Source organism: Schistocerca gregaria, chromosome 7, assembly GCF_023897955.1.
Source record: "Schistocerca gregaria isolate iqSchGreg1 chromosome 7, iqSchGreg1.2, whole genome shotgun sequence".
In the NCBI taxonomy this organism is placed as follows: domain Eukaryota; kingdom Metazoa; phylum Arthropoda; class Insecta; order Orthoptera; family Acrididae; genus Schistocerca; species Schistocerca gregaria.
Window position 1 is genome coordinate 514,465,349 of NC_064926.1, and position 25,278 is coordinate 514,490,626.

The window sequence follows — 25,278 nt, forward strand, 5'->3', positions numbered from 1 at the left end:
GGAGGGAATTTACGCCGTGAATCCTGCAGGGCTGTCCATAAACCCGTAAGAGTATGAGGGGTGAAGGTCTCTTCTGGACAGCACGTTGCAAGACATCCCAGATATGCTCAATAATGTTCATATCTGGGGAGTTTTGTGTCCAGCGGAAGTGTTTACACTCAGAAGAGCGTAACTGGAGCCCTTCTGTAACAATTGTTGATCTGTGGAGTAACGTATTGTCCTGTTGGAATTGCCCAATGCACAATGGACATGAATGGGTGCAAGGGGATTAGAAATGATGCTTACGTATGTGTCACCTGTCAGAGTCATATCTAGACGCATCACAGGTCCCATATCACTCCAACTGCACACGACCTACACTGTTACAAAGCTTCTACCAGCTTGAACAGTCACCTGCTGACGTGCAAGGTCCATGGATTCTTGAGGTTGTCTCCATACCCGTACACGTTCATCCGCTCAATTCAATTTGAAACCCGACTCGTTCGACCAGGCAACATATTTCCAGTCATCAACAATCCAATGTCGGTGTTGACGGGCCTAGGCGAGGCCTGAAGTTTAGTGTCGTGCAGTCATCAAGGGTGCAGAAGCGGGCCTTGGGCTCAGAAAGCACATATCGATAATGTTTAGTAGAATAGTTCACAAGCTGACATTTGTTGATGGCCCAGCACTGAAATAATTTGCAGCAATTTGCGGAAGGGTTGCAGTTGTGTCATTTTGGACGATTCTCTTCAGTCGTCGTTGGTCCCGTTTTCCGGCCGCAAAGATGTCGGAGATTTGATGTTTTACCAGATCCCTGATAGTCACGGTACACTCGTGAAATGGTGGTACTGAAAAATCCCCACTTCATTGCTACCTCGGAGATGCTGTGTCCCATTTTTCGTGCGCCGACTATGACACCACGTTCAAACTCAAATCTGCCATTGTAGCAGCAGTAACCGATCTAACACTCGTTGTCTTATATAGGCGTTTATTCTGCCTGTTTACATATCTCTGTATCTGAATACGAATGCCTATACCACTTTCTTTGGCGCTTCATTGTTCGAGTGTCTAAATCGTAGATTTTGTATAGTGACAGTGAGGAAGGTAAGGGAGGCTAAGATATGTAAATATGAAAGACAAGCTTAAGCCGAAATCAGTATTTATTTGTCACAAATAGTATATTCGTAGGTTTGACTCGTAGGGACATCAGCAGACGGTCTTCACGTACTTCGACTTGCTGACCTCGGGATGATTCTCGACGATTTCCCAGATCCTAGCCTCCAGTTCCTCACTGAGAGTCTCTTCGGTCGTCAGAATAAAGGAATTCTCTGTAAGAAAGATTTGTTTTTAGCAGAACATTTCTTTACATCTATAGGCTCCGAAAGTCATAGGTAGATATTATAATCTTTCTTGACAATTTCAATCATTACTAGAATTGTAAACTCTTAATTGAGAAAACCACACTTCACAACAGTGGTCTTGTGCGCTTTGTCCACAGATTGGTTGAACTTTTAGCTCGACGCGGCATTATTTTCGATATGTTAACCAAACTATTACACACTACCGTGCTTGTTGTGAGCAGGTGCGAGTGGTGAGGCGTGTCACCAGTGTTACATTGTTGTGTTATGTAGATGTTACCACACACCAGTTTGTGCGAGATACGGCGTCTCTCTTTCGATACAACGAGCTGTTTTAATAGAAGTGTGTAGTTGTCTCCACACCTAGCGAAGAGTGCACACTGTATAGTTCGCCTTCTTTGTGCTTCAGTACGATGCGTAGTCCTTACATAGGTTCAAAATAATTTTACAGTGAAAAAAAGAAGGTTACGACTGTATTTATTAAGTACGCAATAGGGTTACCTATTTTACAAATTATTCTGAAGAGCAGAATAGAATTTCTGCTCCGCCGGAACAGTTGCGGGGCTGCAAAAAGGAAGGTGCTGGATGTATCATTCTAAGAAAATTAAACTGTAGAAGGTAAAAAGTGCGGTGAATTAATGAACTCTGGTGATGGACATGGGGTCAATGATTTTGTATATCACCATTATAGTGCAGCAATTTGGAAATTTGCTAGAACTGCTGATAAGGATATTTTAGAGATTTAACTCCGTCATTAAGTACTAGAAACATCAAAGTTGTAAAGATGAAATACAAAGCCGAAGCCACAGTTTTAGCTGGTGTAAGCCGTGGTGTAGCAAAATTACTTTTGTCAGCAGAAAGAAGGACTTATGTCCAGTAGCGATTGTTATTTCTATCGTCACCACCCACTGCCGAGGACTAGCAAAACGAACGAGGGTGGCCATCAGACTCCGTAGTACAGGAAAGAAAATTATTGAGAAAGAATGTAGAAGAAGGGAACACACGTAGGTGAATAGCAGAGATAGACAGGTTAACAGCAAAAATTCAGACATGTAGTAAATTGAAAATTATTAGATTTGATTAATACTGATTTGCTCATAACATAGCGACCAAGAAGATACTGAGCACATTCAGTTCGCCTTGGAATTCTAAGGTGCAGGTCATTTAATCCCTTAGATTACCGCAGTGATGACGTGGTTTACCTCTTTTCTGAAGTTTCTACTTCATACTAGCATCCCACTTCTGAAAAATCCCCGTGACAGAATTCCTGAATCCGCGGGCTGCTTCTATCAAATCATGCTGGAAATCAATTGTCTTCAATCAGTTCTTCTGACATAAAAAATTTGTCTTTTTTAGTCACAAGTCTTCTGATTGGTTTGATGTTGCCCGCCAATTACATTCAACTACCTCAAATTATTTTATTTTATTACAATAAATGTCTTGTCTTACAATTTTTTCTATCTTTCTGGTACCATAAACGTAGTTCACTGGTCTCCTTAACACATATCCTGTCATCCATTCCCTTCATCTAGTTAGTGTTCTGCAACTTCTCTTGACTCGCCAACTAATTCCACGTCTCTATTTTTATTTTCAGCGTCGTCCTGTAATATCATTACTTAAATGATTCATTTCTCTTGTTGTCCGGTTTTGCCAAAGTCTATAGAGGACTTCCATACTACGCTGTGCTCCAGACGTACGTTCTCAGAAATTTCCTTAAACTGAGGCCTGTTATAATAGCAGCCTCACTTTACCAAGGAATGATTTCTCTAAGTAATGCGGTGCTCGGCAGACTGTTCATAGAACTCAAAAAGTCCTGTGATTTTTCGCCTCTTTTGAAAAGGATAGGAATGTCAGCAGCGAATGTCATTATTGACTTAGGTTAACCCAGAATTTCAGTCCCACTTCCCCATCTGTCTTTTCTTTCTCTCTTTGCATGTTGAAGAGGTTGAATAGCGGCTTAGAAAGATTGCATCTTGTGTTACACCCAATTAATTTGCGAACTTTCTTGGCCTTAAGGAATTATTGTTGTCTCTTCAATTTATATGTTAACCACGAACTTTTTGCGAGAGTGTCAAGAGGAACTACTGAAACAATGAAAACAAATAAGTCGCCAGGTCCGGATGGTACCTCATTTCGGTTTTACAAAGAGAATTACACGGCACTGGTCCCTTACGTAGTTTGTATTTATCGCGAATCTCTCTCCTAGCGTGAAGTCACAAGCGACTGGAAAAAAGCGCTGGTGACTACTGTTTATAAGAAGGGTGAATGAACGGAACCACAAAGTTACAGACCAATTTCCTTAACATCGGTTTACTGTAGTGTTCTTGAACATATTCTCAGTTCGAATATACTAAATTTCCTAGAGACGATTTTAGATGGCATCGCTAGTGTGAAACTCAGCTAGCTCTTTCCTCACCGTCATATACTTCGAAATCCGGATGAAGGAGAACGGGAAGATTCCATATTTATAGATTTCTGAAAAGCATTCGACGCGGTGCCGCACTGCGGACTGTTAACGAAGATACAACCATATGGAACAGGTGTGTGAGTGGCTCGAAGACTTGTTAAACAACAGAACCCATTGTGTTATCCGCGAACGCGAGCATTCACCAGAGACAAGCGTACTGTCAGGCGTGCGCCAGGGAAGTGTGAGAGGACCGCTATCATTTTCTTTATACATGAATGATCTGGTGAACAGGGTCTGCAACAGTCTGCAGTTGTTTGCTGCTGATACTGTGGTGTGTTTGAAGGTATTGAAGTTTAAATAAGTGGGAGTAAGGTTGTAAAGCGCCCGCCCGGTTGGCCGTGCGGTCCAACGCAGTGCTTTCCGGAGTGAGAAGGAGCTCATGGTCCCGGCACGTGTCGAGATCCGGCGAACCAGCAAGTCTCTGGATGGCTTATAGGTGGTTTTCCATCTGCCTCGGCGAATGCGGGCTGTTTCCCCTTATTCCGCCTCAGTTACACTATGGCGGCGATTACTGTGCAAACAAGTTCTCCACTTACACGTACACCACCATTACTCTACCACGCAAACGTAGCGGTTACACTCGTCTGGTGTGATACGTTCCCTGGGGGATCCATCAGGGCCCGAACCGCACAATAGCCCTGTGTTCGGTGTGGGGCCGCGGAGAGGGGAAGTGGACTGCGGTAGTCGTCGTGGGGTTGTGGACCACTGCGGCTGCGGCGGGGACGGAGCCTCTCCGTCGTTTCTAGGTCCCCGGTTCACGTACAATACAATACAATACAAGGTTGTAAAGCGATATGAAATGGAACGAGCATGTGAGGATTTTCGTAGTGAAAGAGAATGATCAACTTCAGTTTATTGGGAGAATTTTATGAATGTGCGGTTGATCTGCAAACAAGCCCGCATATATGACTCTGATGCGACCTGTTCGTGGGTACTGATCGAGTGTTTGGGATGGGAAACAGGTCGGGTTAAATGAAGACATCATCTCAGTTTGAAGGAAGGCTGCTAGATCTACACTCCTGTAAACTGAAATAAGAACACAGTGAATTCATTGTCCCAGGAAGGCGAAACTTTATTGACACATTCCTGGGGTCAGATACATCACATGATCACACTGACAGAACCACAGGCACATAGACACAGGCAACAGAGCATGCACAATGTCGGCACCAGTACAGTGTAGATCCACCTTTCGCAACAATGCAGGCTGCTATTCTCCCATGGAGACGATCGTAGAGATGCTGGATGTAGTCCTGTGAAACGGCTTGCCATGCCATTTCCACCTGGCGCCTCAGTTGGACCAGCGTTCGTGCTGGACGTGCAGACCGCGTGAGACGACGCTTCATCCAGTCCCAAACATGCTCAATGGGGGACAGATCCGGAGATCTTGCTGGCCAGGGTAGTTGACTTACACCTTCTAGAGCACGTTGGGTGGCACGGGATAGATGCGGACGTGCATTGTCCTGTTGGAACAGCAAGTTCCCTTGCCGGTCTAGGAATGGTAGAACGATGGGTTCGATGACGGTTTGGATGTACCGTGCACTATTCAGTGTCCCCTCGACGATCACCAGAGGTGTACGGCCAGTGTAGGAGATCGCTCCCCACACCATGATGCCGGGTGTTGGCCCTGTGTGCCTCGGTCGTATGCAGTCCTGATTGTGGCGCTCACCTGCACGGCGCCAAACACGCATACGACCATCATTGGCACCAAGGCAGAAGCGACTCTCATCGCTGAAGACGACACGTCTCCATTCGTCCCTCCAGTCACGCCTGTCACGACACCACTGGAGGCGGGCTGCACGATGTTGGGGCGTGAGCGGAAAACGGCCTAACGGTGTGCGGGACTGTAGCCCAGCTTCATGAAGACGGTTGCGAATGGTCCTCGCCGATACCCCAGGAGCAACAGTGTCCCTAATTTGCTGGGAAGTGGCGGTGCGGTCCCCTACGGCACTGCGTAGGATCCTACGGTCTTGGCGTGCATCCGTGCGTCGCTGCGGTCCGGTCCCAGGTCGACGGGCACGTGCACCTTCCGCCGACCACTGGCGACAACATCGATGTACTGTGGAGACCTCACGCCCCACGTGTTGAGCAATTCGGCGGTATGTCCACCCGGCCTCCCGCATGCCTACTATACGCCCTCGCTCAAAGTCCGTCAACTGCACATACGGTTCACGTCCACGCTGTCGCGGCATGCTACCAGTGTTAAAGACTGCGATGGAGCTCCGTATGCCACGGCAAACTGGCTGACACTGACGGCGGCGGTGCACAAATGCTGCGCAGCTAGCGCCATTCGACGGCCAACACCGCAGTTCCTGGTGTGTCCGCTGTGCCGTGCGTGTGATCATTGCTTGTACAGCCCTCTCGCAGTGTCCGGAGCAAGTATGGTGGGTCTGACACACCGGTGTCAATGTGTTCTTTTTTCCATTTCCAGGAGTGTATTATCGGTAGGTTCGAACATCACGCAAGTATTACAGAGATGCATCGTGAGTTCAAATGGAAATCCGTAGAGGGTATGTGACGTTCTTTTCGAGGAACACTTTTGCCATCTGAAGCTGCCTGCAGAATGATTCTACTGCTGCCAACATGCCTTCTGCGTAAGAATCACGAAGGTAAAAGTTCGAGAAATTAAGGCTCTTACGGAGTCATATGGAGAGTCGGTTTTCCCTCGGTCTTCTTGCGAGTGGCATAGGAAATAGTATGCCTAGTAGAGTTACAGGGTACCCTTCGCCACGCAGTTGTGGAGTATGTGTGTAGATTTATACGCAAATGTAGATATTGTAGCAATAAACATTATCGAAAGGTGTTCTAGATGCTATGAAATTAGTTCTATGAAACTAGTTGCTAACAGGTGTGAATATTACCAGATTATCAATTTAATAAGTCATAGTTGCAAAATGTTTTCACGAATTATGTACATAATAGTAGAAAAATTGGTGCTCTTCCAAACTGGAAGAGCGTTTTATCGGCACCACCAACATTAAATTTGTTCCAGACTGAAATGTGCAGGCAAGTAAGTTTATGTTGGTATTAGATGTTCTGTTATTCTACATGCAAAGTTGTTAGTGAATACAATTTGAAAAAAATCCTGTATTTTATTATGAGTAGCCCAGGATCCAATACCTACACGGAAAGTGTGGTTTCAGTTCTGAAATAAATGGACTGATCTGAGAAGCAGGAATTCTGTTAATCTCGTTAAAGGTGATCTGCAAATTGTAATAAATTTCAATTAAACCTGTAAGAAATTTTTCAAATACGAAATGATGTTACGTTTCATTCCGAACGAAATAAGGTTGCAAATATATATGTAATTATGTTTGTGCATTCAAGCGTTTTATGTATTTTAAGTGTGGACTCATCAGAGCTAAAAATTGAAATATTACAGAAAACGTTGATAGTGTAGTGTTAACGTCCTATGTCGTATAACATGTCAGCAAATTTCAGGATCTCCCTTATTTTCGATTAGAGAACCTGACAACCTTACGTCCAGTACCAGTTTTGGTTCTGGAGAAATTAATGAAAATTTGGAGCAATCCTGACTCTACGACTGACCTTAGAGATGCGTTAAGCAAAGGCGAACCTATGTTTATAACATTTGTAAACTTAGAGAAAGCTTTTGAAAATGTTTACTGACATACACTCTGGATTCTGAAAGTAGCAGGAGTGAAATACATGGAGCGAAAGGTTATTTGCAACTTCTACAGTAACATGACTGCAGTGATTGGAGTCAAAAGATGTGGAAGGTAAGGCACAGTTGAGAAAGGAGTGAGTCACGGTTGTAGCATGTCCCCGATGTTACTCAATCTGTGCACTGTACAAGCAGTAAAGTTAACTAAAGAAAATAAAGTGGAGGGGATATTAGAATTCAGAGAGAAGAAATGAGAAGTTAAGGTTTCCTGATGACACTGTAATTCTGTCAGAGACGGCAAAGGACTTGCAAGGGACGTTTAACGGAATTAAAAGTGTCTTGGAAAGAGGCTATAAATAAAGTAAGAGCAATGGAATATAGTCGGATTAAATCAGACGATGCCCAGAGAATTATTAGTAGACAAGGTTTGCTATTAAGATAGCAAAATAATTCACGATTGCCAAAGTAGAGTGGATCTAAAATGCATACTGGCTACAGCCAGGAGATCATTTCATAAAAAAATGTATTTGTTAACATCTAATATAAATTTAACTGTTAGAAAATCTTTTCTGAAGGTATTTGTCTATAGTATAGCCTTGTACACAAGCGGAACGTTGACGTCAATCAGCTCGGCAAGCTGTATCAAACCAGTCTTACGACTCTAACCACTACAGCAATAACATGAAACTGTCCTGAATTTTCTTAATCCCTTTTTGAATTACGAGAAGTAACTGGAGAAGTACCCTTAGGTTGCCGACACAAGTATTAGCCTGCATAGATTATACTGCATCTTGCGTCCGCTTTATCGTCGCGTTTTTCACCTTGTCACCAATGAAATACAAGAATATTGTACCAATAGCTGTTATTTTGATATTGTTTCGACTTTCCCATCACGTCATCTTCAGGCTGTAGCATTAATGACACCAAATGCCAATGGTGCATATACAGGCTCAAAAGGCTCTGAGCACTATGGAACTCAACATCTGAGGTCATCAGTCCCCTAGACTTAGAACTACTTAAACCTAACTAAACTAAGGACATCACACACATCCACGCCCGAGGCAGGATTCTAACCTACAACCGTAGCAGCAGCGCGGTTCCGGACTGAAGCGCCTAGAACCGCTCGTCCACAACGGCCGGCCATATACAGGCCTAGACACCAATATAGGTATCTGACTCCGTAGATACCCGAACTTCATGAGCATTTGTGCCCTTCACACATGTGAAGACGATATGACTGGAAAGCCGAAACTGGTTGCCTAATAAAACAATATCAAAGTAACGGCTGTTGGTATAGTGTTATTAGATTCCATCCACCAGCTGCTGTCCCATGCCCCTGAACTTAAGATAGAGCAACATTTATTTTCACTAGTGATTCACTTTAGGGCTCCGGACTCTGTTCAGTGCCCATGTTGTGAATTCGGGAGCGCTTGTCGGAGAAGAAACTATTGTAGCTGGCACGTCCGCAGAGCTCTGCAGTATCAAAGTGCCCGTGTTCGCTAAGGAGTCGAGGTCAGAAGCCGCGGTGGTCACGTAGCAGTTAAACTGTCATTATTGAAAGAACTCATCACCAATTCTGCACCTCGTGGAAGGCACTTCTGACTCAGGGAACGGTACACAGGTAGAGAGCACTAACATCCACAGAACCCAGCCATTCCCTCTCCCCCCAAAACCATTGTCACGGTGCTAAGTGTGAGACTTCAGCCGGCAACTCAAACTTACCGATTCCCGACACGCAGAGATGTTCAATGAAGATCTCGTCGTCGGTGTAGACGACGTTATGCGGGCCGCTCAACGGGAGGTCCCCTGCAACATAAAAGAATCATAGAGTACAGGCTCACTGGAATTACCTCTCATAAGGAGACATCACCAACATGGCCTCATAGCTGAAGGAGAAGACAACACACTTACTAGGTAGTGGCAGTTGCTACCTTCTGAAAATACAGCTGTCGAACTTTTCGGATGCACTGGTTGTTTGTCACTCGCTCCTACTCAATGTAGCCGCCAAATGCCCTAGCACAAGAACTACACAATGGAGTGAGTAAGACGTTTGTGAATTACAGTTTTGATATTGGTAATACGCTCTGCTGATGGCGTCAAAGTGGGCGGTTTCTGACCTGTAACTTGTGTAGGAATTCCTTTGTTCTGAAAATTCCTACGTTGCGATTTTCAATTACAGAGTAAATGATTGAAACGAATTAGTTTGTCATTAAAGGAGTAGCGTAGAGATATTTAACTATCAGCATCGCTGTACTGCTTATGCTTTTTTTTTTTAAAGCTGACGCTGTTAAAAGCGATTTTCTCGTATATATTGACAGGAGATGCCCTACTCTCCAACATGGTTTGCGCGATTGAATTGCAGATCAGAGGCCATTAACTTAATTACATAATAATTTCTTAGTTGCAAAGGGGTATTCGTTCCGATTCTGAGGCGTAGCTACAGAATATCAATAGACAAATATGCGTGAGTTTTATTATTATTATTATTATAACGTATTACGATATCATACTGATCGCTGTTCTTCGCTTAGAATAGCATGTTCTCGAACAAGATTTCACAATAAATTGGGCATGTGTGTCTACCTTCCACCTCCAGTTTCCTTGCCTTTAACATTACACGAATAAAAAGGCTCTGGTTGTCTCTCCATTGCATGTATGGTGTTTCTTGTTCCAGCATAAGGCGGCTGCAGCGGGGTGGAGCGAGTGACAAAAGTTAAAACAACAGTACTTTCAAAATGTCGCAACTGCGTACTATTATACATCTGGCCCAAATTTTCATGCAGGATCGGCTGCTGGGGCTGATATGTTACGAGTATGCTGTTTGCGACGTAAAATATGAGGTCAAGTTGGTGGTGTTTCCTTGTTAGTAAACGAAGAAAACACCTTCTTTTAATTTTTAAACGGCAAGGAAATTTCATCTACACCGTGTTTGATAAATGGAAGACTGAAGAAGCAAACATGTTGAAACTGCATGTCAAATATTCATTCCTCGATCAGTGCTTGATTGCTAACCCGTCATCAGAAAACTTATAATGGTGTTAATCACACCCATGAGTGCAATGTGTACTCTGCTCATAACTTTCAACACTAACTTGATAATAAAGCAGTCTGTCTTCCATCTTGAGGCCACGAGTGGCCTACCAGAACCATCCGACCGCCGGGTCATCCTTGGTAGAGGATGCGGGTAGGAGGGGCGTGTGGTCAGCACAGCGCTCTCCCGGTCGTTATGATGGTATTCTTGACCAAAACCGCTACTGTTCGGTCGCGTAGCTCCTCAATTGGCATCACGAGGCTGAGGGCACCCCGAAAAATGGCAACAGCGCATGGCGGTCTGGATGGTCACCCATCCAAGTGCCGACCACGCCCGACAACGCTTAACTTCGATAATCTCACGGGAACTGGTGTACCCACTGCGGCAAGGCCGTTGCCCACTTTGATAAAAATCAATGCATTTACTTACCATGTAAATACATGGTAATTAGTTGCCAATACGAGGTGGAACCGAAATCTCTTGCCACTTTCCCGTAGTAGATCAGTTATATACAATCAAAAGCACCAACGCTACGCCGTTTGCGATTGCACAGTGCAAGCGATCAGCTAATAAACACGAGCGTCTGCTGTTCCTTCTGACGGAAGTCATGTTAACCACGACTAAGCAATATAGGTATATATTTAAGTCTGCATGATTTCGCTGGTGTTGTCATTGATGACAAAACCTTTACTATCTTTAGATCTCCTTACGTTCTTCTTAAAATTTCTTCAGTGCTCGAAGTTTCGATCCTTATATTACAGTCTTCTTCGGGTTACAGTTACTGCCGGATGGCTGGACACTACCGAAAGACTTAATTATAGATGAGTATTATTCCCGTACTTTTACAGAGAAGTATAGTTACTGGGCAAAATCTTCACGTTGTCAATAGGCTGACGTCATTGGGGAAATGCTGAATGCAGACTTTGAAAGAGGGGGGGAATACAAAATATTTTCGTTACATTGCAGCATTGAAGGAGTTCGAAGAAGCAAATGACACCGCCTGGAACTTAGAGGACTTCACGATCAGTGTATGCATTGCTTTTGTGTTGTGGGTTTTATTACTTTCTTAACCACGGTCGAGGATTGAGAGTACACAGATGAAGAATGTTTGCTTGTCAGAAACGGTATTTGTGACGTGTATGAAATTTGTGGTGTGCCATAGATCCGATATATTCACATAAATTAATTCCCACTTACAAATGCCGTCCACTTCCGTATCCATGCGGTTGCCGGTGAATTTGCCGACAGCATTCACAGGAAGACTGGAAAATAAAATTTTGTACCGTTAATTACAAATAAAACTGAGATTTCGAACTTCATGGTTGAATGTACAAAAATTAATGCACGAGGTCATTTTAATTTCATAGTATACAGGTCTCGATATTCCACTATAATAGATCTTTAAAAAGTTTTTCTCGGCGTTACTGCTTCATGATGGACTTTCTAGTATTAACAGAGATGCATGCATTTTATGCACACTATTTCAACAGCCAATCCAGTCATTTTCTTCAAGTAGTGCAAGCTGATCTCTCATGCGCACTAGTTACCTGGGTCGGTCGTGGAATATTGTGCAGGAAATAGAATTAACGCCCGAAAGTACACTATGATAGATCCTTCAAAGAATGTTATATTTGACGGGTGACGTATACGTAAACCAGAGAAAATCAGTTAACAGCGCGAATACCTCTCAGTTTTTGAGAGAAGGAAGGGCTACTCGGATAGGCCTTTCGACGACCGGATTCTAGTGCCAATCCACTACTCTGCTTTATGCGGTCCAACCACATTACCGAGACCACCAATTAAGATGAATATCAATCTGCAATAAATACTCCCAGACAGTAGTTGGTAGCACTATCTGTGGAGAGTATACAGGGTGTATCATAATCAATGGCGTAGACGCATGCAGTTGAAAGTACACGATAATAAAAGCAAAATGTCACGGTAAACAAAGGGTCGAAAACGCGTTCCTTATGAGCTACGAGCAATTTTTCATCTCTTCTACTGCAAGCTCTTTGCCTTCCACATTTTGGGAAGTAGTATTATGGACCAAAATAAGAAAAAAAGTCCGGTAAACATTTGCTCTGTAAAGCATACCTGAAAAGTTCTGAGCAATTGTTCATTAGAAGAGTTGTGTTTCCAAGTAGCGAAGATGAGAACGTGCTCATAGCTCTTAATGTATGCGTTTTCGACCCTATATTTACTGGGACTTTTTTGCTTCTAGTATCGTGTACTTTCAACTGTATGCGTTTACGCCATTAATTATGATACACCCTGTCTAAAGCGTGTCGGACAGACGCGAAGAACAGTGCAATCGTTGTCGTAATGCGGAAACGTAAGCATTTATCTGACGTCCAAAAGGACACGATCACTGGGAAGGGCGGAAGCATTTTCCATACGGTTAGATTTGTAAACAGTTCGCTTGCACCGTGGACAAAGTACACTGTACATGGCAAAATAGCGCTACCCAAAACAAGCGATGAGGCGACTGTGGTGCAGCATGAGCCATAGATGGCAGCCATGAAATGTATTCGCAGTTGCGAATATGGACAGCCATCAGCTGTATAATGGAATGAGTACAATGAAAATTTGTGCCGGACCGGAATTTGAGACCGAATTAACGCGCTTATCGCGAACTGTGGCCTTAGCATTAGGCTACCTGAGCGTGCTGCACGGCAAGACACAAACCTTCATATGTCTCAGACCGTGTGACTACAACCTGTACTCGTACATTCATTATTTATATTACTGTACATGAGTGACGATTAAACTAAAAGTAGCTTGCCTGGCGTAGGCGAATAAATACGATATTATGGCTCTGAGCACTATGGGACTTAACAGCTATGGTCATCAGTCCCCTAGAACTTAGAACTACTTAAACCTAACTTACCTAAGGACATTCACACAACACCCAGCCATCACGAGGCAGAGAAAATCCCTGACCCCGCCGGGAATCGAACCCGGGAACCCGAGCGTGGGAAGCGAGAACGCTACCGCACGACCACGAGATGCGGGCCAATATTGTGGTGCCTATGTTGTTCAAAATTACGATGCGATATTGTTTCGGGCATAAATGCATGTCCGAAGGAACATTGCACCGTAATTCTGCAATACACAGGTATTGCAATATCGTATTGATGACAGGCGTGAACGATAGCTGCAGAGATGAGTACGGCGAATAGATATGACCGCCCAGCTGAACCTAGAGGCTACCAGCAATGTCTCCCTAACGACCGATCAGTGAACGTGTGGTGTGGGCATTGTTAGACCTTCGGTGCACAATTCATCAGATTATTTGACTTGTCGCTCTAACGAAATAGGCGAGTGCCAGCAATTTGTCTCGTGGTCTTATCGTGGCGTGTTTATCTTCTGCCGTTAGGTCAGACGATAGAAATGCCATTTGCACGCTTAGAGTAGCAGACTGACGGTGACCAACTTTAAACAGAACTTGATTAATTTTCACACACTTTTATTAAAATAATAAAAAGCATAGATATACGTAACTTGATTCTGGATGTTGTTTACAATCGACAATCTGAAGTTCCTTTGGTCTTGGTGCGTTAATCTTATTCTCACATATCTCTGATACTTCACGAAGTGTCTATTCATTTATCTTCATGGCTATGTACAGGAATATGGTAATCTTATTAGGAGCAGACTGAAACTTGACTACAGACTGATGCAGACTAATGCAGACTAATCGGAGGTCTGTACACTCGTTATAACACCTCGCACGTTCAGGTATCACTGCGCGAGTGTGATCCGCGAAGAAAAAAGGTTCTACGTTAGCAGCAATCTCATTGGCTGCGTTACATATTAATACGCGGATCGGCGGAAGCAGAATTTGGTCCGTATTTATGGCAGCGCCATCTCGTAGAGCGGAGACGGGCGATCGCTGCGCCTGCACTGTTGTGCTTAGCGGGGCGCGCTCTAGTGGGAAAGTTGTGAACGCGCTGACTACGCGGAACTATGTACACAACAGAACGTTACTGCGTATGGTTCATTCACCCACGTTGACTGGTGTTCATCGGCGACGAAGGCCGGAATCTGCACTCCAGTACTGCAGCTGGACGTCCACTGTGTGGTGAGAGGTGGCCTTTTCGGATGAATCACTTTCTATGCTCCATCGGGCAGATGGCCTTTGGCGTTCATGAAGTGAAACCTGTGAAAGCAAGTGCCCTGCATCCAGGAGGGAGCTTTATGGTCTGGGGAATGTTTCCGCGGCATTCCCTGGGTGACCTCGTTACTGTGGAAGACACAGTGGATCAACGCAAATATGTGCATTTGTCCCTGGGGACGACGCCCACCTCTGCATGCAGTTTTTGTTTTTCGGCAGGACGGCACCTACCAGCAGGGCAATGCAACGTGTCACACAGCTCGCAGTGTGCGTGCGTGGTTCCAAGAGTACGAGAATGAGTTTACCGTACTACCTTGGCCACAGAACTCCCAGTATTTAGACCCAACCGAAACTCCGTGGGACCACCTCGATTGAGCTGTTAGCGCCATGGGTCCTAAACCGAGAAACATAGCGCATCTGGCCACGGCACTGTAGTCGGTATGGCTCCAGATCCCTGTCGGCACATTCCAGAACCTCACTGACTTTCTTCCTGCACGTCTCGCGCTGCAAAAGATGGTTATCTAGGTTTTTGACAGGTGGCCGCATTGATGTGACAGTACAGTGTGTTATTTCAAATGGAATAACATGTTCTTGTTCATTATGGATTCTCCTTTTGATCTGTAAATCAGGGAAATTGCAGCCATCTACAGAAAATGAAGAAAGTTTGGCAGTGTAGAGCAAATTAAATTCTTGGGACTCGCGAAGACAATAGCAGAAGGCGTTTATTGTACTCATGGCAGAAGCTTTGAAAGTCATTTGCCACTGGTTCTCACAGAGAAACTCTAAATGGTTCAACTGCTACCTTGTTCACTGTTTGGCAGGATTGCTATGTACGCTGTATATTTACACTGCTGGCCATTAAAATTGGTACACCACGAAGATAACGTGCTACAGACGCGAAATTTAACCGACAGGACGAAGATGCTGTGATATACAAATGAGCCGGCCGGTGTGGCCAAGCGGTTCAAGGCGCTTCAGTCTGAAACCGCGCGACCGCTACGGCCGCAGGTTCGAATCTTGCCTCGGCCCTGGATGTGTGTGATGTCCTTAGGTTAGTTAGGTTTAAGTAGTTCTATGTTCTAGGGGACTGATGACCTGAGAAGTTAAGTCCCATAGTGCTCAGAGCCATTTGAACCATATACAAATGATTAGCTTTTCAGAGCATTCACACAAGGTTGGCGCCGGTGGCGACACCTACAACGTGCTAACATGTGGAAAGTTTCCAACCGATTTCTCATACACAAACAGCAGTTGACCGACGTTGAAAGATGAAACGTTGTTCTGATGACTGGTGTAATGAGGAGAAATGCGTACCATCACGTTTCCGACTTTGATAAAGGTCGGACTGTAGCACATCGCGATAGCGGTTTAGCAGAATATGGAATCGGTGGGTTCAGCAGGGTAATACGGAACGCTGTGCTGGATCCCAACGGCATCGTATCCGCATGGCTGTAACGCATCGTGCAGCCACGTCTAGATCCCTGAGTCAACAGATGGGGACGTTTGCAAGACAACAACCAACTGCACGAACAGTTCGACGACGATTGTAGCACCAGGGACCATCAGCTCGGAGACCATGGCTGCGGTTACCCTTGACGCTGCATCACAGACGGGAGCGCCTGCGATGGTGTACTCAGCGACGAACCTGGCTGCACAAGTGTCTAAACGTAATTTTCTCGGATGAATCCAGGTTCTGTTTACAGCATCATGATGGTCGTATCCGCGTTTGGCGACATCACGGTGAACGCACATTGGAAGCGTGTGTTTGTCATCGCCATACTGGCGTATCACTCGGCGTGATGGTATGGGGTGCCATTGGTTACACGTCTCGGTCACCTCTTGTTCGCATTGCCAGCACTTTCAACAGTGGACGTTACATTTCAGATGTGTTACGACCCCTGGCTATACCCTTCATTCGATCCCTGCGAAACACTACATTTCAGGAGGATAATGCACTACCGCATGGTGCAGGTCCTGTACGGACCTTTCTGGATACAGCAAATGTTCAACTGCAACCCTGGCCAGCACATTCTTCAGATCTCTCACCAATTGAAAACGTCTGGTCAATGCTGTCCGAGCAACTGGCTCGTCACAATACGCCAGTCTCTACTCTTGATGAACTGTGGTATCGTGTTGAAGCTGCATGGGCAGCTCTGCCTGTACACGCCATCCAAGCTTTGTTTGACTCAATGCCCAGGCGTATCAAGGCCGTTAATTTTCTGGGTACTGATTTCTCAGGATCTATGCACCCAAATTGCGCGAAAATGTAATCACATATCAGTTCTAGTATAATATATTTGTCCAATGAATACCCGTTTATCATCTGCATTTCTTCTTGGTGTAGCAATTTTAATGGCCAGTAGTTTACATAAAATTAAAAGTGCGGGGCAACCGATCTGCGATTGTGGAACGATAGGTACAGCTGACCGAACGCTACTGGATTTCTTCGCGGAAGGAAGTAGACAGCAGCAATGGAGCACCACAGTCTCTAACGCAATAGCTGTAACTATCCCAGAAGCAGGCAAAAACAGAGGCTGCCGATCAGCTAGAGTGTGCCCAGGACAGAGTGGTGCTGCGCACAATAGAGAAACGTAAGAGAACGGCTCAGTATTACGATATGAATGAATAAACAGAATGAAGGAGACTTAGTCAAGGAAACCGGTAGTTTGTATCAAAACCCGATACCGAATTAGAAAGGAAGACTGCATTTCGAGTACGTAACCTACCACACAGATGGCTAAACGGGAAATACCCTGTCAGAGTATCCATTTGATTTCGGATCCACAAAGTTGCTGTCACTAGTGTGAAACAGAATATGGAAGAAGAACACCCTGATCACTAACATCAGATTGCTTAAAGATTGTCTCTAATTTTGTTTTCTTTCACATAAATCAGTAATAGAAAAACATCATTTATGTAAATGTTATTCCTTTTGTAATCCTTATCTCCATTTTCTCACAGTGTTTAAATTTTTGTGATTAGTAGATTTTTTCTACTATTCGAGGTTTTTAGTTTTCTGTAATATTACGCGATATGAAGTCTTAGCCTCAAATTTTAACAAGAAACATCGTAGTTTTGCTGCATACACCCCGGGGCAGCGTAATAGGTCCTCTGCTTTTTACGATTTACATAAACGATCTGGTTGATGGTATTGACAGCGGCCTTATACTGTTTGCCAAAGACTGATCATTTATTTTGTACTCATACATTAATGGCGATTTTCGTCTTGTTATACGCAGTAGATTACACTTACTTCTCAGTATTAGTAAGTGTAATCTACTGCGTATAGCAAGACGAAAATCGCATTTAATGTATGAGTACAAAATAAATGATCAGTCTTCGGAAGCGGTAATATTAGTCAAGTATATGGGTATGACTATTCGAAATGATCTCAAATGGAATGATCAGATTACACAAGTAACGGGTAAGGCAAACTCTTGATTGCAGTTTATTGGTAGAATCCTTAAGCGATGCAGTCCTTCAACAAAGGAAATAGCTTACAGTCTTGGAGTATTGTTCGTCTGTATGGGACCCTTGCAGATAGGTCTGATTCAAGAGATTGAGAACGTCCAAAGTAGAGCGCCAAGATTCGTGACTGGTACATTTAGCCTTCGCGTGAAAGTTACAAATCTCATAGAAAGTTTGAAGTGACACACACTTGCAGATAGGCGACGCGCTAAACAGAAGGGTCTGCTCACTAAATTCCGAAATCCAATCTTCACCGAGGATGTAGAGCATATATTATTACCACAAATTTACGTACTGCGTAATGATCATCAATCAAAGATAAGGGAAATAAGAGCTCGTACTGAGGCGTTTAGACAGCCGTTTTTCCCTCGCGCGATCCGCGAGTGGAACAGAGGGGGGGAAATATGACTTTGGCGCGAATTGTGCCGTCCGCTACACACCGCTTGGTGGCTAGCGAAGTATATATGTAGATGTAGAAGGTATTCACTTGGTGCTTTTCGATTCCCAGGAACGAGGTGGATGCAAGAGTAAAGAGAAATACAGAAGATAGAGACACACAGGCAGAATGAACAGGGTGATGTGCAGGCAGTGATTAATAAGAATATTTGTCGGAAGTACAACTGTCTGCATAGGTGCGTGATGTTAAACTGTAATTACACTGAACAGAACAGTGGCAACAACTTAATGAAATCTTTCACTTAGAAATAGAAAATTCTGCCGTTAGGTGACTCGTGAGGAATACCAGAACGGCAAGACTTACAGTGGCACCCTGCTGAACGTCCCATTGATGTTCATTTCGTCGCTGCTCTCACGCGGCGACTGCGTCACAACGAGACAGCCGAGCAGCGATGCACCTGGGATGTTGTACTGGTACTGCGTGTACCACGTCTTCTCTGCCTGTCATGGAGAGGAAAAGAGAACTCCTCATTCTTCGCAAGAAAGCGAATATGATTTAAAGTGTATTGCGACATTAGTGACACAGTAACATGAATCAGTATGAGACGATTAATGTATTAAAATGTGTGATATAATTTGCAGTTTCTAAGTCTTCAACTTGTAATCACCGTATGATGTATGTTTTACACTAAATGACAATTACATAAACAATATACGTTATGGTTCTCTCTGTGTACAAATGCCAGTTACAGCGCAACAGATAAACTATTCCTGAAAGCCATAACCTCTACCGCACAACGGTACCACCACGAATAACAAGCTTCCGCTTTTTTTTATGTGAACCCTCAGAGCTGAGTTGCATTTTTATATTCCACAGACAATGGCGCTTAGATCAGTCTTAACGGATAACAAACTTTCTCCTGGAGGCAGTTTTGCACAATGTATGCGTTCAGCTTGTAATTTCTTAGGCTTCTAGAATTTCAAGCAGTAGCCATTAGCTCTAGTAGCGTCTCACACCGAGGCGGAAGCTCTTGTTTTACTTCTTTTGTTTCTGACGTCAGACACTTTTTATAGAATACAAGACATGATAAAAACAGTAAATTACAACAACAGTATCAGTCTTCCTCCGTCACAACTCCTACACAACTTACCGTGGTGATGTTGAGGCTCTCAGTCGAGGCATCAGGCAGTTTGCAGAAGAGGTCGTTGAAGAACAACCCTTCGGCCAGCAGAGGCAGCAGCAGCAGCACACCCAGGAACATCTGTCGGCCAAATTAGAGTTTTTCGTTACACAAATGTATTACAAGTGCAGTCGTCTGACAAGTGCGAAACAACTTTAGCAGCACATCTTTATTTGCTCACAAGATCATTAAAACTATTACTATTAAGCGCGTCTTTAAACTCCATAGGAAGCTCCATTCCATTTATATTTTCGGGCTCGTATCTGGACATCTCTAAGAAGTGTCCCGCCAAAGCTGTTCCACTAGTACCTACTGAAAAGAGTCTCGCATTTATTTAGACTTCAAGTTCTCTTGCTGAGACTTTTGCTGTGATACCGAGTTGCTGTGGTTTCCTTCGACATGTACGTCTTGCATTTCTACTCAAAGGGAAATCACAAACTGAATCCTTCTGAGAGATTAAATTTCAATATCGGTCTGGAGCTTTCACCCTGGACGTTGCTTTCCACAGGCAGTGGTCTTACTGACTGGGCTATTTAGTGACAACTCACGAACCCCCTCTCAGTTTTAGTTCTACCCGTACCTTCCTTTATAAGCGAGATGCGGCTAAGATATTCATCTGCGACATTCTTCCGTCCCGGAATACTAGGCCAGGAGGTATATCAGAATGATTTCAGAAACGTCTGATTTAAAACATGTCAGGAAAACGGCTGGTTGATTTGTAGCCGTGGGGGTGTTCCGTGACGCTTACCTGGATAATTCAGTAAAAGCATCACGAGCGGCAGGTAAGGTTTCGATTCATTGTCCGGCAGACAGCTTCAATCTTCCGGTAGATATCAACTAAACTGGACAGTGAAAAATTCCATCTGGAAGTCACACGTTACCAAGAACACGTTGTGGTTGACTGTCCCAGTGTAGTTCAAAGCTGCGCATAATTTTCGGAATGCTATCGGACAACACGAACACGTTCGAAGTTACGTAGAGGCATACCAACAAAGGTACAAATGAAGCCTCAAGACTGCGGACAGTATGGAATGTCTACTGAAATTGCCAGTGATGGTACTGTCCGATGCGTTGTAGGGGAACTCTATGGTCGATGTAGAAGGAAACGGCACAGATGTTATGGCGCTGGGACGAGAAGGGTTCAAATACTGAGATTACCATCCTGCTTTTGATTCATCACGTTATCCTGAATACCTTCATCGGAATGCAAGAATGTTTCCATGAAAGGCTGTAGGTCCATGTTCTGCCATGATCTAGCCAAAAACGAGGTACGCTCCGTTTCGGCTTCCAGTGACTTCAAACTTGCTGGCAGATTAAAACTGTGTGCAAGACCGGGACTCGAATTCGGGACCTTTGCCTTTCGCGGGTAAGTGCTCTGACGATTGAGCTACCCAAGCACGACTCACGCCGCGTCCTCAGACCTTTAATTCTAACAGTACCTCGTCTTCTACCTTCCAAACCTCACAGAAGCTCTCCTGCTAAACATGCAGAACTAGCACTCCGGGAAGCAAGGATACCGCGCGGGGTAGCCGTGCGGTCTAGGGCGTCTTGTCACGGTCCGCGTGGCTCCCCCTGTCGGAGGTTCGAGTCCTCCCTCTGGCATGGGAGTGTGTGTATCGTCTTTAGCGTAAGTTAGTTTAAGTTGGATTAAGTAATGTGCAAGCATGGGGACCGATGACCTGAGCAATTTGGTCCCGTAAGACCTTACCACAAATTTCCAGTTTCCGAAGCAAGGAAATTGCGGAGACACGGCTTTGCCACAGCCTGAGGCATGTTTCCAGAAAGAAATTTTCAGTCTGCAAGTTTCGCAGGAGAGCTTCTGTGAAGTTCGGAAGGTAGGAGGCGAGGTACTGGGGGAATTGAAGCTGTGAAGATAAGGCGTGAGTCGGGCTTGGGTAGCTCAGTCGGATCTGCCGACACGGTAGCTCAGCACGTTCGGCGTTCGGCCAGAGGGTTGCCTGGTCTCTGCCACAAAAAAAAAAAAAAAAAAAAAATAACTGAGTGGATGGATGCAATGATCAATAACGGACGAAACGAGGTTAAAAAAAATAAAAAAAGGCGGAAGAGCACTTGCCTGCGAAAGGCAAAGGTCCCGAGTTCGAGTCCCGGTCCGGCATACAGTTTTAATCTGCGAAGAAGTTTCATATTCGCGCACAGTCCACTATACAGTGAAAATTTCATTCTTCCAGTGACTTATTTGTACGTGAGACCTTAAATCTCAGGTTTTCTTTTGCTTCATTAGCGACTAACAGTGTGAATTCAGTATCCAAGAACACTCACAGTTTTGTTCCTAACTTACTTACAATTGCTTAAGTATCAAGAGAGAGAAATAAACGATGTTCTGACGAAGGGGGGACGAGACATGGAGGTGATTATTGTACACTGGACTCGTATTCGGGAGGACGACGGTTCAATCCCGCGTCGCGTCCGGCCACCCCGATATAGGTTCTCCGTGATTTCCATAAATAGCTTCAGGCAAATGCTGGGATGGTTCCTTCGAAAGGGCACGGCCGACTTCCTTTCCCATCCTTCCCCAATACAATGAGACCGATGACCTCGCTGTTTGGTCTCTTCCACCAAATCAACCCAACGGATTATTGCGAACATCAGAATCAAATAAACCGAAGGGCTTTTAAGCTCATCTTTCCTTTACAAGTTTGAACGACGACCAGATACCGACTGTGTTCATGCTCATATGTTTTCGTAGTAGTGGAAGCTTTCAGAGCTATATCTCCATGTTAATATCGTATGTAAGCAAGGGGCCAACAATTTAATAAGAATGAGCACAGGTCAACAATACACATGAACTACAGTACAAACAGATAAGAAACAATTTTTAATAGGTTATGCAACTGTAATTGAAGCGCAAAAGCAACTTTCTGATCGAAATGAAAAATTTTCTCCCTGTACATGATAGAGTAGAGTTCCCGTCAAAAATTGGTAAGTGGGTAACAAAGATTATAGGCAGCCTATCACAGAGAAAGCGTATCTCATTACTGACCCGGAGGCCTCGTACGTGTAGGTTCGGCCTTCTAACCGGATAGTTTTTTTTTTGTTATTAAACGCGCAACTGCTCCTCTCCTGAAGTGTGTGAAAGCATGTTGTTAGTGTAGCTATTGAGAGTAGGTGACTGTAATTAATGTGTGCAGAGCGTCGTTTCAGGTTTGCTTCAAATGATAGAGAGAGGAGGGAGAGGGTGCACTCAAGTGCCACACCACACCCTACTCCGCTCGAATAGCAGCAAAGGGGATACCGGGGTTGACGTCTTCATCGCTGCGTATATCTGCACCCTCCAGAGGACGAAAACCGAACGTCGGAAAGCGATGTTCTCTGATGAGTTTATATGTTAAACCGTCAACAGCTTTTACCAGCCCAGTCAAATATCAATTTTCGATAGCTGTTTCGCAGGGCCAGCTTCTGGAAATTAGTTGTTTCGATTACCAAATTACTCAGTGGCAATGATGCCTATATATATTCAGTTAAATGTAAAATGTGAATAATTTCCTGCTCAGAGCAATGTTTCTTATTGGCGTTCGGCCTTCGATGGAAAAAAATGGTTCAAATGGCTCTAAGCACTATGGGACTAACATCTGAGGTCATCAGTCCCCTAGACTTAGAACTACTTAAATATAACTAACCTAAGGACATAGCACACATCCATGCTCGAGGCAGGATTAGTACCTGCGACCGTAGCAGCAGCGCGGTTCCGGACTGAAGCGCCTAGAACAGCTCGGTCACAGCGGCCGGCTTTCGATGGAGAAAACGTTAGTGTGTGTAGATCAGCGGACATTGTTAAAAGCAACGAGGAACTAGAACACCCAAGCAAACATCAAAAATTTGTAAGCGTTCACGTGGGAGAAAATATTGATTTAGAGAGGAAATACTGAACCAAGAAACGCATTTCTGTAATCCATATTGGAGTGTTTACATGGAGTACCAGAAGTAATACTAGGAAACTTGTATGAAAACGGCGTTGGGAACATCATCTGAAAGTGTTCATCAACAGCGCCAAGAAACCTGAAGCGTCCGCAGCTCGTGGTCGTGAGGTAGCGTTCTCGCTAACCACGCCCAAGTTCCCGGGTTCGATTCCCGGCAGGGTCAGGGATTTTCTCTGCCTCGTGACGAGTGGGTGTTGTGTGATGTCCTTAGATTATTTAGGTTTAAGTAGTTCTAAGTTCTAGGGGACTGATGACCGTAGATGTTAAGTCCCATAGAGCTCAGAGCCATTTGAACCATTTTTGAGACCTGAAGCAGTGGTACGCTAAGACTGGTGACCAGGAGCTTTACGTCATCACCTCCTTCCCCTTGCTGGCTGAATGATGGTGGGAAAATTTCTTGCAGAACTAGAAATTAGAACAAGAACCTCCGGCATGCATTAATGACCGCTGCTACTAGGTGGGTAATATAAGAAAATCATAAATTACCTATGCACTTTGCCGAGAAGTAGGCTAAGTGTTTGTGACAGACAGTGGCAGAATATTACTTACTTTTAGAGATTCGGTGTTGGTCTGTGCTTGACAGGGAGCGAGGGGCTCTTTTACACAAAATTATTCAAGGCCGGAGTGGTGCCCGACATGTGTGGCGCACGTGAACAAACTGTGGGAACAAGGTGTCCTGCAGACGCCGTTGCACGGTGCACAGACGTTTCCATTGTTTGCTTGGGACACAGTCTCACGTCTGTACACACTTAGTGTATGTCTGGCAACTATTTGAAAGAGCACTGCCTTCTGGAAAAATTCTACACCTAAAAGCACATTAATCCACCCAAGGTTTTTCAACGATATTGGCACAGTCAGTAGCGTCGTCCAGATGTTTTTTATCCGAGTATTTTGGATTTTTACGCAGGTCTTTCTGAGTTTTTTGTATGAATTAAAGACGATAAAACTATAGATCACGCAGCTAGAACATGGGTGCGGATAGCTATGACAATAATGGATAGACATATCTAGAGGAAGCATTTATACAGCTAAACGTAAACATATACGAAAACACCGCTCAAGGATTAGCCCTTGGACCTGTACCGTCTGACAGACTACTGCCTACAAGGCAGTACGAGGAACTATCTACACTCCTGGAAATTGAAATAAGAACACTGTGAATTCATTGTCCCAGAAAGGGGAAACTTTATTGACACATTCCTGGGGTCAGATACATCACATGATCACACTGACAGACCCACAGGCACATAGACACAGGCAACAGAGCATGCACAATGTCGGCACCAGTACAGTGTATATCCACATTTCGCAGCAATGCAGGCTGCTATTCTCCCATGGAGACGATCGTAGAGATGCTGGATGTAGTCCTGTGGAACGGCTTGCCATGCCATTTCCACTTGGCGCCTCAGTTGGACCAGCGTTCGTGCTGGACGTGCAGACCGCGTGAGACGACGCTTCATCCAGTCCCAAACATGCTCAATGGGGGACAGATCCGGAGATCTTGCTGGCCAGGGTAGTTGACTTACACCTTCTAGAGCACGTTGGGTGGCACGGGATACATGCGGACGTGCATTGTCCTGTTGGAACAGCAAGTTCCCTTGCCGGTCTAGGAATGGTAGAACGATGGGTTCGATGACGGTTTGGATGTACCGTGCACTATTCAGTGTCCCCTCGACGATCACCAGAGGTGTACGGCCAGTGTAGGAGATCGCTCCCCACAC

At 44.6% G+C, this 25,278-nt stretch overlaps 1 protein-coding gene across 1 annotated transcript; it reads right to left on the reverse strand.

Annotated features, from left to right (window-relative positions):
• Positions 1-1,121: 1,121 nt before the first annotated feature.
• LOC126281915 (uncharacterized) lies at positions 1,122-24,143 on the reverse strand. The gene is made up of 6 exons (XM_049981242.1): positions 24,107-24,143; positions 19,590-19,700; positions 18,803-18,939; positions 11,658-11,722; positions 9,152-9,235; positions 1,122-1,307 (listed from the first exon to the last, which is right to left on the reverse strand). Exons 2-6 carry the CDS (start codon positions 19,698-19,700, stop codon positions 1,186-1,188), a joined length of 519 nt encoding a protein of 172 aa, XP_049837199.1. The 5' UTR covers positions 24,107-24,143; the 3' UTR covers positions 1,122-1,185.
• Positions 24,144-25,278: the final 1,135 nt, after the last annotated feature.